Raw genomic sequence first — 14,073 nt, forward strand, 5'->3', positions numbered from 1 at the left:
AATAGAAAAGTACCTTTCCATGTTGCTTCGAGCCACTTGCATTTACCAGAAATTAAAAATAGGTTGCAGAGTAACCTGTTGACCAGACATAAAGAGTGCCAAGAATGTACTAGCCTCTTTTCAAGTCTTCACAGATACACAGAAACTGATTTAACGTTAGCAGGTAGGAATTTGGAACCCCAAAATCGTGTTCCAGATAGATGCCTTCTAAGACTTCCTACATCTGTGACTCGGCATCAGAAACTTTCTTGTTGGACCAACTCCATGTGGAGCATCTTACTCTCAGCAATGTGGGCTGGCGGCCAGGTCCAGCCTGCATGAAAGGCCTGCTTTATGCACAGAGAAACCACATCCAGAAACACTTCAAATATTGTAATTATCAGTCACAGACTTATCATTTTAATAGGTTTTAATTCTAACGGAAAATTTAGACATACCTCTGTCACATAGCCTGTATTGCCAAAATTTTTTATGCAAATAACAAGAATAAAATTTCAAATTAGAATTATATATATTTTTAGTTTATTTGAAAATATTAAGAAAAATGAGAATTCCATTAGGTGTTTTTCCTTTTTTAATGATATTTATATAATATTTCAGTAAAAACTTTCCTCATGTTCAGGTAATTTGGTGCTATTTTCACACAGGAAATTCTGAAAGATTTTTCAGAAAGTGACTTCCTCAGCATAAAAACTGAATTTCAGCAAGTACTAGATAAGAGGAAAGAAATGACCCAGTTTTTGGAAGAGTGGTTGAATACTCATTTTGATATAGAAAAGCTTAAAAATGACATCCAGAAAGAAAATGATAGAATTTGTCAAGTGAATAACCTCTATAATAACAAAATAATTGTAAGTAGTAATTTTTATTGTGCTGTCCCATTTTTTATTGTTGTTGTCATTTGTTTTAATTTTTCTACCTCATTCTTAAAAGAACTTAGAGCAACTTAATTTTATTTTTCTTTAATTTATTCTTATATGCTTTATGAAAAAGATTCTAAAACATGTTCTTCTCAGTTAGCATGCTTCAACAAGATGATTAGATGCATATCACTTTATAAAGAAAGTAACAAAATCTTGGTGTATGATATTCAATTTCTGCTTGTTAAATTTTGAATCCTTCTGGAAGTCTCCTCTTCCGCTTCTCACTGCTTCTGTAGGAATCCATCCTGTTCCCCCAAGTAACCTTAGACAAGGTGAGACATGAGCTGTGTTAAAGCCTGACACCTGGCCAGTTATGTTAGTAGTGTCTCATGGACTTTTCACTGTCAATATTATCCTTCATCTTTGAGGCTCAAAAAATGTGATTTTTATCATTGTTCCTAAGGTGATCAGTCTTGCTGAGGGCCAATTGCTTGAGATCAGTTTGTTTATATGTTTTACTTTCCAGCAGTCAGAAGATTCATTCTGCTTTCTGAAGTATCCCTTCTATATTGTTGCTGTTGTTAGGTGCCGCCAGGTCGGTTCTGACTCACAGTGATCCTGTGTACAACAGAACGGAACACTGCCCCATCCTTTGCTGTCCTCCCAACACTGATGTGTACTATTCCAGAATTTTTGCAATAATGAATTTCCACATGTATTTTCTTTGAGAACCAAGTATTTTTCTTAGTTTCTTTTTTTTTTAATATATGAAATTCACTCTGGAGCTATAATCAGTGCCTTTAATATTCAATAGGCCATAATGAATGAATCAACAGAGTTTGAGGAAAGAAGTGCTGCCATATCCAAAGAATGGGAACATGACTTGAGAGCAATGAAAGAGAAAAGTAAAGAAATGTTTAAAAACTACCAAACTTTGAGGGCCTCTCTGCCATCTGGTGATATTGTTAATTCTACTACAAAACATGCTAAGAATCCTCATGTTACTTCAGGACCTACACAGCTAACCACAGAGGTATATAATTTGTTATAAGATGTTCTTAAATTTGCATCCTCATCACAGAATTAAAATGCATCTTTATAACATTTCAGAGCAAAATTATAGTATTGAAGGAACATGGACATACTTTAGTGAAATATGTAAGATCACTGGTATACCATTCTTTGATTTGCTGATCACTACAGACTTCAGTCAGCTGGTATAAACAAAAGAAAAAAAAATGATAACCATCTACCAAAGCAATAAGATAAAGAAACAGAAGGAAATTCTATCTTCAGTGGCCCTAGGAAATTGCCTACTGGATGATAAGATACTATGATTAAAGTAGTTTGGTACTGATGCAAGAATGGGCAAGTAGAGCAGGGGAACAGAATAACGAATTCAGAAGTATACACAAATAAGTATGAGAATTTACTATACGATAATGGAAACATTCAACTCAGTGGGTAAAAGATAGTTTATTCAATGTATGATTTGTAACAACGGGCTAACCACCTGAAAAAAAAATAAAGCAGGATTCCTACCTCACTTATTAAGCAGAATTCCAGGAGAGTCAAAAAGAAACAGACAATTCAAAGGAAAAAAAATAAAGTTTGTGTGTGTGAGGAATAATATCATAAACATGAACAAATTCAGGTATTTAGATTTATCCTAAACTAATTTGTACTTCCAAAAAGCTGGAAACAACCTAGAGTGCAATAGTAGATGACTAGTTAAGTAAATTATGGTACCTCCGTGAAATGGGCTGCTATGTATCCATGAAAACAAAAATGTGAGATGATCTCTATGTATTTATATGGACAGATCTGGAAAATATATTGTCAAGTTAAAAAAAAAAAAGCAAAACTATGATTCAGTATGTTCATATCATGTGTCTAGTATAAGTGACTTTATAAACTATGTTCACACATGCTTAGATACATGTAGAAAATTTCTTGAAGGATACACTTTAAGAGTTGGTAGTTACTGCCTCAGGGTCACCTGTGGGTCTGAGGTGGTGAGAGTTAATCTTCATTATTTGCCTGTGAATTTTCTTCTCAGTTTAAAGCACTAGTTAGTAAAAATAAAGGCAAAGATATGTTGCATCTATTACTTTGGAGAGTCAGTTAAAAGATATACTATAAGTAGTGTTAATTTCAAAGGTGAGTGCCTATTTAATACGCTCAGGTCTGTGCTAAACAGTAAATAACATAAACACTAAACCTTATGAAGTAAATTTTGACATTTTTTTAATGTAAAAGTCATCAACTTCTTAAATGAAAAACACTAACACGTCTATAGATTACATGACATTTGGTTTCTTTCTAACCTTTGTTAGTGCAGACTGAAAAATCAACAGCCAAATATGATCACCTTTGTCTCAAGCTTCTCTACTATGATTCTGTTTTCATGCCAGACTTCATGTGTGTGTACTGTTTCTAACAGAAAATTCAAGCGCTAGAAACTTCACTACGTGAAGCTAAAGAAACTGCTGAGCGTAAGGAACGCGAGATTACAGAGATGCAGAAGGAACTTGAGGTGACTAACGGCATGATAGCAAAACTTGAAGCAGAAGTTCATGAATCAGATAAACGCCTTGAAAAAACAAAAGAAATTATCCAAGTACTCCAGGTGATTTAACCAACTCATTTTATAAATAAGAGTTCTTTTTGCCTTTTATTTTACTGTCGAATGTGGAGGATATTTTGGCACTGTATTCTCCCCTTTCCCACAACTTCCTATTGTTTATGTATGTCTGAAGTTCAGTACTCAAGTTTAAAAAAAAAGCAACTTAGGAGTGAAATACAAGGAGTATATTTTCATGCAAGATAATGCCTATTTTTATCTTCCTAGACAAAATTTTTAAAACACACATAAATGTTATTTTTTATAGTTTAGAAATATGTATTTTTTTAATTTTCAAAAAATGTTTCTTGTCTAAATATGTAACATTCTTTATTAGATAGATGTATTTTAAAATTCTTTTTCTTTGTTACTGAGTCCCATTTGGTAGCCAGTGGGCTGAATATGACCTGTTTTCTTTGGAAAGAACAGTAGTTTGAATCTTTTTGAACTCGAATGCCCTTAGGCCACATCCTCATTCATCATATTCCCGCATTCTCTGTTGTTTTAACCTCAAACACTTTTCACACTTCTACCACCTGAGTCTGACATGGTCTTTATTCCAGTCAAAATTAGGTACAAGTCAAGAATTCTTGCTCTTTTTGTTATTTAACATTGTTCTAAAACTCTGTTCAGTTCGATGAGACATAAAACAGAGAGACAAAGAGAAAAAATATTGTTTTTAGACAATTGTTGGCATAGCTAGAAACCAAGAAAACCAACTGTAAAACTTTAAAATTTTTTAGAATAATTTTTTAATACTACAAGTAATTTAATGACCGTATTTTTATTCATTCAACAAATATTTGTTGAGCTTCTACTATGTATTCCAGATGCCAGGTGTATAGCAAGGACAAGAAAATCCCTTCCCCTTCCTTTGTGGAGCCTACATTTGGGTTCAGGAGACAGAAAATAAACAAGTAAATATGTATATCATATGGTAGAAAGTGTAATGGAAAAAATTAAGCCAGAAAAGGGGTATGCAAGTGCTGAGTGAAGATAGGCGTGTGTGAGGAAACAGATGCACTTTTATACAGGGGAGATGAGACATTTGGGCAGAGACGTGAAGAAAGTGATGGAGTGAGCTATGTGGTGGGAAGGGCCTCAAAACAGAAATCTCCTAGAAATATTTTTGAGAAACAAGAAACCAAGCATACCCTCAGCAGAGTGAGCAAGGGGATAGAGGTGGGAGATGAGGTGAGAGGTAGCAGAAAGCCAGATCATAAAGGGTCTTACAGCTACTATAAGGACTTTTGTTTTTATTCTGGGTAAGGTAGGGATCCATTGAAGGGTTTTGGCGAAAGGGTGTTATAGTCTGAGAATTTTTTAAACACTACTCTTTGAAAATAGACTCCAGGAGGATGTGTTTGTTAGGTGATGTGCCCACTGCTATACCAAAGAGAACCAAAACTGCAGGGGCTCAAATAAGGCAGAAACATATTTCTCTGCCTCACAAAAACCCAGAATTACAGGTTGGCAGCTGGCTTTACTCCACATAATCAAGCAGAGGCCCATATTTTTTCCATCATATTTCTCCACTGTCTTCTTGGGTGCTATTTTCATCAGCACAGTTAAAGCTAAGTTTTGAGCTGTCCATGCTCAGGCTCACAGGAAAGGGATGGGATGAAAAGTTTAAGATACTGTTAAAATCTCCACCCTTAGAGGCTCTGGCCCAGGAATGGTACACATCTCTTCTTCTCACATTTCTTCAGGAGATCTTAGTCCCAGGGCCACAACTTGCTATAAAATCCAGTTATAAATATTATTGTAGGAGAAGGGGAGAAGGAATTTTGGTAAATAGCAGGCTGGCTTTGCCACAGGGGTGGCAAGAGTGAAAGCAGGAAGAATATGTAGGAGTCTAGTGTAGTAAACCAGGTTGGAGATGAGATGGCTTGGCCCTGAATGGTAGTAGTGGAAGGAGTGGGGTTCTGTATATTTTGAAAGGTTAGCCAACAGAATTTGCTGACAGTCTATGTGTAGTATGAAAGAAAACAAGGAGCCAAAGATGAGTCTAGTTTTGGCCTCAGCAACAGAAGGGGTGGAGTTAGCATTTATGGAGATGGGCGAGACTGCCAGAAGAGCAGATTTGAAAGAGGAGGAACAGAATCGGAGTTCAGTTTTGAACATGTTGAATTTGAGATGCCTACTGGACACCCAAGTTGAGATATCAGTTATGGGCGAGGGATATATGAGTCTGGTCTATCAGTATATAGAAGTCATGAGACAGCAGGAGATCACCTAAGGCGTGAGCGAAATGGAGAAGAGGTACGGGGTTGCCACGAGTCAGAACTGACTCTACAGCAACTGACTTTTACGGAGTAAGGTAAGGATACGGAGACAGAGCAGCCAGTGAGGTAGCAGGAGAACTGAGAGAGCGGTGTCCTGGAACATAAAGAAGGTGTTCAAGAAAGGGAGTGAGCAACACATGTCTGCAGTATTTGGTATAAATTGACACAGGTGTCTACAGAGAGAGAATGCCGGAAGTAACCATTTAGAACCACATAATGGGTATGACTATACAGCAACCATGGGGAAAGAAAGAAAAATACTGGGTGTCCAGAATCTTTATACTGTTCGAAATTTTGAAGTTTGCTTCTATATGTCATATAATAATCTGGAAAAACTCAATTAAGTTCATTTAACTTAAGATTTAACTAATTGCAAGGATGTTAACTTTCAGCCTATTCACCGCTATTTGAATACATCCGGATATAGCTATCCGATATGATGTAGGGTTTATTAACTGAAAATAAAAGAAATTTGAGCAAAAGAATCATTACCAATTTTGCTTAAATTCTGAGTAAATTTCCTCTGTTTTATATTTACAAATTATTTACATCAAATAGCAGAATGTATCACTTTTCAACTGCACTAGAACCTTGTAGACACCCTATATGATAGGAGAAAAAAGATCTTATTCATGATAAACACAAAATTAAAAAAAAAAATGCTTGAATGACTAACTTTCATAAAGAAATTAGGGTAGCATATATGAAAAGACGTTGGTGAGACTTCATCTCACATACTTCAGACATGTTATCAGGAGGGTCTAGTCCCTGAAGAAGGACATCATGCTGAGTAGAGGGTCAGCGAAAAAGAGGAAGATGCTCAACGAGATAGATTGACACGGTGGCTGCAACAATGGGCACAAACATACAACAATTGTGAGGATGGCACAGGACTGGGCAGTGTTTCATTCTTGTGTACATGGGGTGGCTCTGAGTCAGAATTGACTGTACCTAATTTTTTTAACAACAACAACGTATGAAAAGAATCGTAAAACTGTAAACGGAAATAGAACATGTGATTTAAAATTAAGACACATGCCATTTCCTGAGTGGGGAACCTAAATACTGTGCTTGTTGTTGTTGTTGTGTGCTGTATGAGAAATACTGTGGAACTATCAGTTTTTCCCAAATTAATATCTTATTTTAATGTAATTCAAGTCAGAATCTCAAAGGACTGTTTTTGGGTTTTTTTCCCCCCTAGTGGAGCAGTGAAAATACATCTGGAGGAACAAAAACCAGTGCTATTAACTAAGAATTTTATTTTCTAGTCTTTTCAGTTTGTTAATAAAAATACTTAAAGCTATCAATATTTCTGTGAGTGTAGCTTTGGCCACATGCCATATGTCTCAGATTCAGAGTTCTCATTATTATTCATTTCTAAATCAGTGTTTCCAAATTTGTTTTATCTGGCACAAGAATTATTTTAAACAGTGTTGTTGGTGGTGGTGTTGTTGTTAGGTGTCATCGAGTCAGTTCTGACTCATAGCAACCCTGTCTACAGCAGAATGAAACAGTACCCAGTCCTTCCTGCACCATCCTCACAATTGTTGCTATGCTTGAGCCCATCGTTGCAGCCCCTGTGTCAGTCCATCTTATTGAGGGTCTTCCGCTTTTTCACTGACCCTCTACTTTACCAAGCATGGTGCCCTTCTTCAGGGACTGATCCCTCCTGATAACATGTCCAAAGTATGTGAGATGAAGTCTCGCCATCCTTGCTCTAAGGAGCGTTCTTTCTGTACAGTGTTAGGTATGGGTAATTTCTTTCTTTCGTTACATAGTGGTCAAAGAAAATGCTTATATCGCTGATTGAACTGTCTTTCAGTATAAAACACCCCTGATAATGCTAGGTAATGCTTTGTGCCTTGAATGCAGTTTGAGTTTGATATTTATATTGTTGCTCTGGCATCTTTTTCTTTCCTTTTCCTGATTTACCTTTGCCCACTCATTTCATTATTTTCAGCCTTTCTGTGTCATTTTGTTTAGGTGTTATCACTTTTTAAATGGAAAAAATAATGTTTGTTATAAAATATAAAAATAGTGCTCTCTGTATATTAGCTTTAAATATATTTCACATCAAACATCTAGTTATTATTCATTTTAGTATTAAAATTGATGCCTTTCCTGTGTTTCATATATTTGGATTTGGTTGCTATTTTAAAATGTTCCTACTGGATCAAAGGTGATTATTCACTCTGCTGAAACTGAAGCTGTCCTAATAATTAGTTATTTTTCTTTTCTCTCTAAAAATTTAGGACAAAGTTGCTTTAGGAGCTGAGCCCTATAAAGACGAAATTGAAGATCTCAAAACAAAGCTCGTGAAAATAGACCTAGAGAAGATGAAAAATGCCAAGGAGTTTGAAAAGGAGTATGTCTTTGCCTAAATTTAACTTTAATATCTTAAAATTTCCTTTCTAAATGATATAAATTTCTTTCCCTTAGTTAAAATTTTAAGAATAAAATTGTTATTGCATTTTAAAAATACATATAATCTACATATTTTAAATTTTCATTACATAAGCAAAGTTTTCAAAATAAGTGTAATTCTGATCAATTAATAACACACGATGTGTTTAGATGCTACTTGCCAATCATGCAGCTTTAAAATGGCCTTTTTATGCTTGCAAGTCAACGTTAAAAACCTGTGTGTGTATTTACCACTGTGACTAAGGTTTGCATTGTTTTTCTTAATTTCAGTTGTTCTTCCTCTTAAGTTTTTGTGTAAAGATTGTATTTCCTTTCTGATTATAGGTACCTAGATCCCAAACCATATCCTCTTATTTACTTATTTACATATAGTGCTATACGTAAGAGCATGCCTAAAATTCTTTGTGGCATATATTCTTTGTGGTATAATGAAAAGAATGTTAAATGGAGAGTCAGAGAAACTGAGTTGGCAATATAATGTTGCCATTTATTAATATATCGGCATAAGCAAGCTGTTTAATCTCTGTGATCCTCACATTCATAATAAAAGCACAGGTTTGTATTAGATTTCTTAAGCTCCCTTCTCATTGTCACCTAGTCGAGGTCTGCAATTCAAACCCACCAGCTGTTCTGTGGGAGAAAGATGTGGCAATCTGCTTCAATGAAGATTTACAGCCGTGGAAACCCTGTGGGGCAGTTCTACTCTGTTCTGGAAGGTGTCTATGAGTCAGAATCGACTCAATGGCAACAGATTTTGTTTTAAAATCCCTCTGGCTCCTATATTCTTCCTGTTAATCTTTAATAGATATTTAATAATGACATTTAATTCTGCCAAACTTGGAAGCCAGTTGTCACCCATCTAACATATATGTAGTAGTTACTGTATTAAATCTTTAAATATATGTTCTATCTAAAACCCAACATTTAACTAATGCCACTAAGAAAAAACAGCACTGTGAATCTTCATGCTATCTAGCGGTCTTTTCATTGATAAGACTATTGGTTATAGTGAAACTTATACCTATTAAGTCCTTACTCATAAAAACCAATTTTATTTATAGAGTAGATTCTGCAGATAGTTTCACAGTCTCTAAGAAAGGCAGAAAGTCTTATAAGTTATCATTGCTGACTAAAGTATAAACTAATGATCAGAATTTGACCTCTGACTATATAACTTTAGACCAGAGCTGCAATCAGGATTTGCTTTTCTGACATTGTAGAAAGGAGGCTGCTTTTCTCTTTCATGCTCTGGTAATTGTTGTCTCTTCGGCATGTTGCTAGGACCCCATGGTTACAGCTCAATTACTTTTTTTATGATGCCTCCAAATGTAATTTTGCTCAATATCCAATTATTAGCTGTTGAGCCTTCAGAAATTTAAAAAAGAACTGGTTTCTCAATGTTAAGAACATTGAACTGTCCCTGAGATCAAAAAGAATTACTTCTGACTTAATGGTGTTATTGCTAAAAAGGGCACACCAGGGTACTTTGCCCTTGAGGCCCTATCTACTACCACTTATGGATATTACACCAATGTGATGTGTCTTATTAGAAAATTCTCGATAGCAGTTGTGTTTAGTCTTCCTTAAAAGATTAGCTCTTGGGCTTTTACATATTTTTATTGTTCGTATTAGAATTACTATTACAAAAGCCACTGTCGAATATCAAAAAGAAGTTATAAGGCTATTAAAAGAAAATCTTAGAAGAAATCAACAGGCCCAGGAAATCTCAAGTAAGTAGAAAATGCAAATATTTTTACGTCCTTTCTATCTTACATCTCAAGGCATTTATACATTGTGAAGATTTTTGTTATATATGTGCCAGTCAAGAGTAAACCTGAGTTAACCACAAATTTGTAAAGAATTTTTTTTTTTAATGAATTTACTGGGGTCATGTTTATCCTGTGGCATCTCCTTAGTTTGCTATATTCTCAACTGTTTATCCATTATAGATTCTTGAAAAATATGAATTTTACTTTTATATTGTCAGATCTTTTTGTATTAGTTGAAGATATCTTCATACTTAAAAGAATAACTTAACTATCAAGATGGAATTACCCTTCCAATATGAGCACAAACACATTTCCTAGTAGATTTTAGCTATAGGCAACTACTAAGTTATAATCCATATGCAGTAAAAATAAATAAACATGTATTCTAATTGTTCTTAATACTGAAAATATTGAGTTGTTGCTTGTTTGCACAATTCTTTGAAATTGATCTTAGATACGATTTTTAGGTCTAATGGTCAAATTTCTGCATATAAATTCTTCAAACCGTACTTTTGTCCATGTTTCTCTCTCTCATGTTTCATTAGAAAAGAGAAAATGTTGGACAATCTAAGGAACAACTTTGTGTAGTAGAGCAAGCAAAGTCAGGGGCCTGAGCTTTAGGTTGGCTGTCTTCACTTCATGGCTATGTAAAATCCAGGTGATATCTGACCTTCTAGCTTATGTACTCGTTGTAAGAATAAAACCAAAAATGGGTGTGAAAGCACCATGAAAATTCTAATCGCCAAGTAAATGTACAATGATATTCGCATATATTATTGTCTACTTCTTTAAAAAAAAACAAAAGTAGAGTGAGGATTAAAGATGTTGTGTAGAACCAATTATAACTTGAACTTCCCTATTGTCTGTTGCAGGATAATCATAGCTCCTACCTGGAAAACTTCAATGGCTAAAAATAGAAACTAGGATTCTTTGTTGTTACAGAAGGGTTTATTACTCTTGATTTTGGGGGGGGCCAGGGAAGAATATTATGGCTATTTATTATGTTGTCTATACAGAATCTCCCTTCTTCATAACATAGACTATTCCTTCAGATCATTATTCTCTCACTACCACTCTTCCCACCCACTCTAGGTTCCATATTTTTACAAATAGGAGACTCCATATTATTAAATAACCTCACTTCTCGTTCCACCGTTAATATTTGAGCATTATAAAGGGTTATGTTACATGTGTTATGCCAATCACAGATGCCAATACCCTATATGTAGTTTATAGGCTAGATGTATTTATAATACCCAAGCCGCTATAATTAGATTCCCATATTGGGACTTCCTTCACTTGTGCTAATGGAATAGGCTTATTATTTCTAAGATGGTATCATGGGGAATAATCTAAACTTGTAGTTGCTACCAGCCTACAATTCAGTCTCATTGAGAAAACCAGCTTGAGATAAGCAATCAAACAGGTAGATTGCAGCCAAGATAAGATCTGAGGAAAGCCTTGGAGGCACTGGAGTTCTTGGTTTTACTCTTGATTTTTAAGTGATCTTCAGGCACGTGTTATACATGAATTCAAAATTCAAATATCTCCCCCACCCCTGCCCTACCTTTCTTCCTTGAACTACTAGGAACTTCTTGACCTAGTGGATTATTTCATTTTACAAGCACCTCACATTTTTATGCAACATTACCTGCAGTTTATGAAACACAGTCCCTTACATTACTTTTACACCATAGTAACACATAGTTTACAATTCTTAATATATGCTTTTTTTTTTTTAACATTGACTATTTATCTTAGGGAAAGAGACCAATAATTCTTTACTGCAGTATAGATATATGCTAGTACACTTTGTGTTGCCATTAGTTAGAAATTATGCTAAAGTATTTTTGTTGTTGTTTTAGTGTGGTGAAAAATCACATAACAAGACATTTGCGGACTCAGCAGTTTTACATGTACCACTCAGTGCAACCATCATCACTGTCCATTTGCAAATTATTCCACCCCCATTAACAGCAACACAGAGCCCCTAAGCAGACTGCTTTTCCCCCATCCCACTCCTGGTAACTACTAACAAACTTTGGTTTCTATACATTTGTCTATTTCATGTAAGTGGGATCACATAATAGCTGTCCTTTTGTAATAGACTTATTTCACTCAACATGTTTTCAGAATTCATCTGTGTTGTAGCACCTATCAGGACCTCATTTCTTTTTATGCCAGAGTAATACTCTATTGTACACATACGCCACATTTTTTTTAATCCATTTATCTGTTGGTTGGCATTTCAGTTGTCTCTACCTTTTGACTATTATGAACAGTGTACGGTGAACATTGGTGTATAGTTAATACATGCTTTAGTACCATTCTAAGGCTTATTAACAAGTATATGTTGAGTACTTATAACGCACTGAATAATGACTCTAGGGATGGGAACCCAACTCCAGGGTATAGAGGATAGATCACTGAAGGACTACCTTAACTGGGAGGGTTGCTTTTGATGCAGTCACGGTGAAAGATCTTAGTGACCTGGGTTATGGTAGTGGAATTGGGGGTGGAGAGAAGCAGATGGAGTCTAGAGACATTTAGAATTGACGATCAGTTAGGCATGGAAGGAGAGGGAGATGAGGGGTCAAAGCTGATGTTCAGGAAGATGGCGGCTGAGATGTTTTGGGTTTTATAGTAGCTTGTTGCATTTAGTAATATTTATTTATTTTGAACTTTGGTAACAATTTAAAAGTATCACTTACTTGTATGTTTGTCTCCCACAGTGGTGTCAGAAAATGTTGATTCTCAACCTTTAAGTAAACCCATAACCTGTGGAGGTGGCAGCGGCATTGTACAAAGCACAAAAGTTCTTATTTTGAAAAGCGAACATATGAAACTAGAAAATGAAATGTCTAAGTTAAAGCAGAAAAATGAACAGCTAATAAAGCAACAGAATGAGTTGTTAAGGTAAGATCTGCTTACATGATACAGATATTATGCTTATGGCTATTTCACATGTGTAGTGGTGTCATACATAATTTTTTGCAGTTGGCAACCCTTCATGCCTTATGGGGAAAGTAATTTTTAGAGCTCATGAAATAGTGTCTTTTTTGAAAGAAATAATATGGTAGCAGCAGTCCAGATGTCTGCTGTCTAGCAACTGACCAATTTTAGCTCATCTAAGAACCAGGAAGTAAACAAAGACTTTAAGAACCAGCTTAAATACACCACAGGTCCATTTACCCAAGTCAGTGAGGCTTTACTCAAAAGAGAACCCCTTAAGCCCATTATCATAGCCTACTCACTTATACCTTATTGTCTTAGTCATCTAATGCTACTATAACAGAAATACCACAGTGGATGGCTTTAACCAAGAGAAATTTATTTTCTCACAGCCTAGTAGGTTTTAAGTCCAAATTCAGGGCATCGGCTCTAGGGGAAGGCTTTCCCTCTCTGTCGACTCTGGGGGAAGGTCTCTATCCTCAATCTTCCCCTGGTCGAGGAGCTTCTCAGGTGCAGGGACCCTGGGTCCAAAAGACTGAGCTCTGCTCCTGGTGCTACTTTCTTGGTGGTATGAGGTCCCCTCCACCTGTCTCTCTGCTCACTTCTTTCTTTTATGTCTTAAGAGATTGCCTCAAGACACAATCCAGTCCTATAGGTTGAGTCCGGCCTCTCTAACACAACACACAACTGCTGCCCATCCTCCCTCATTAACATCATAGAGGCAGAATTTATAACATAGAAGAAGATCACACAATACTGGGAATCGTGGCCCAGACCAACTGATAAACACGTTTTTGGGGGGACATAATTCAATCCATGACACTTAGAATCAGTTCTAACAAACTGAACTATTTGGCTTCTATAGACTTTGGAAGATTAGAATCTGTGCAAATCACTACTTGTGATACAATAGAAGAAAGGTTGGCATTAAACAAATAATTACACAAATAACTACAATGAGTGATATTTAAAAGACCAAATAGGACATTATGAGAGGGTATTGCAGAGTAATCTAACCTTATTTAGATTTGTGTGGAGGGAGGAGGGATGACCAAGAAACTAACAGTGTAAGAGTAAATCTGAAAAATTAGTAGGAATGAGGCTAGATGAGAGGAGACACGGGTAAGCCTCCTAGGCTAAGGCCGAGGCATTGAATC

At 35.7% G+C, this 14,073-nt stretch overlaps 1 protein-coding gene across 5 annotated transcripts in view; it reads left to right on the forward strand.

Annotated features, from left to right (window-relative positions):
• The window catches only part of CENPE (centromere protein E), a 71,837-nt gene that overhangs the window by 53,707 nt on the left and 4,057 nt on the right, over positions 1–14,073 (forward strand). For all 5 annotated transcript variants that reach the window (XM_049885594.1, XM_049885595.1, XM_049885599.1 and 2 more), the window contains 6 exons: positions 648–851; positions 1,678–1,896; positions 3,307–3,492; positions 8,024–8,136; positions 9,828–9,925; positions 12,697–12,880. In XM_049885594.1, coding sequence (XP_049741551.1) covers positions 648–851; positions 1,678–1,896; positions 3,307–3,492; positions 8,024–8,136; positions 9,828–9,925; positions 12,697–12,880 — 1,004 coding nt within the window. The remainder of the gene's footprint in view (positions 1–647; positions 852–1,677; positions 1,897–3,306; positions 3,493–8,023; positions 8,137–9,827; positions 9,926–12,696; positions 12,881–14,073) is intronic.

Source organism: Elephas maximus, chromosome 5 (genome assembly GCF_024166365.1).
Source record: "Elephas maximus indicus isolate mEleMax1 chromosome 5, mEleMax1 primary haplotype, whole genome shotgun sequence".
Classification (NCBI taxonomy): domain Eukaryota; kingdom Metazoa; phylum Chordata; class Mammalia; order Proboscidea; family Elephantidae; genus Elephas; species Elephas maximus.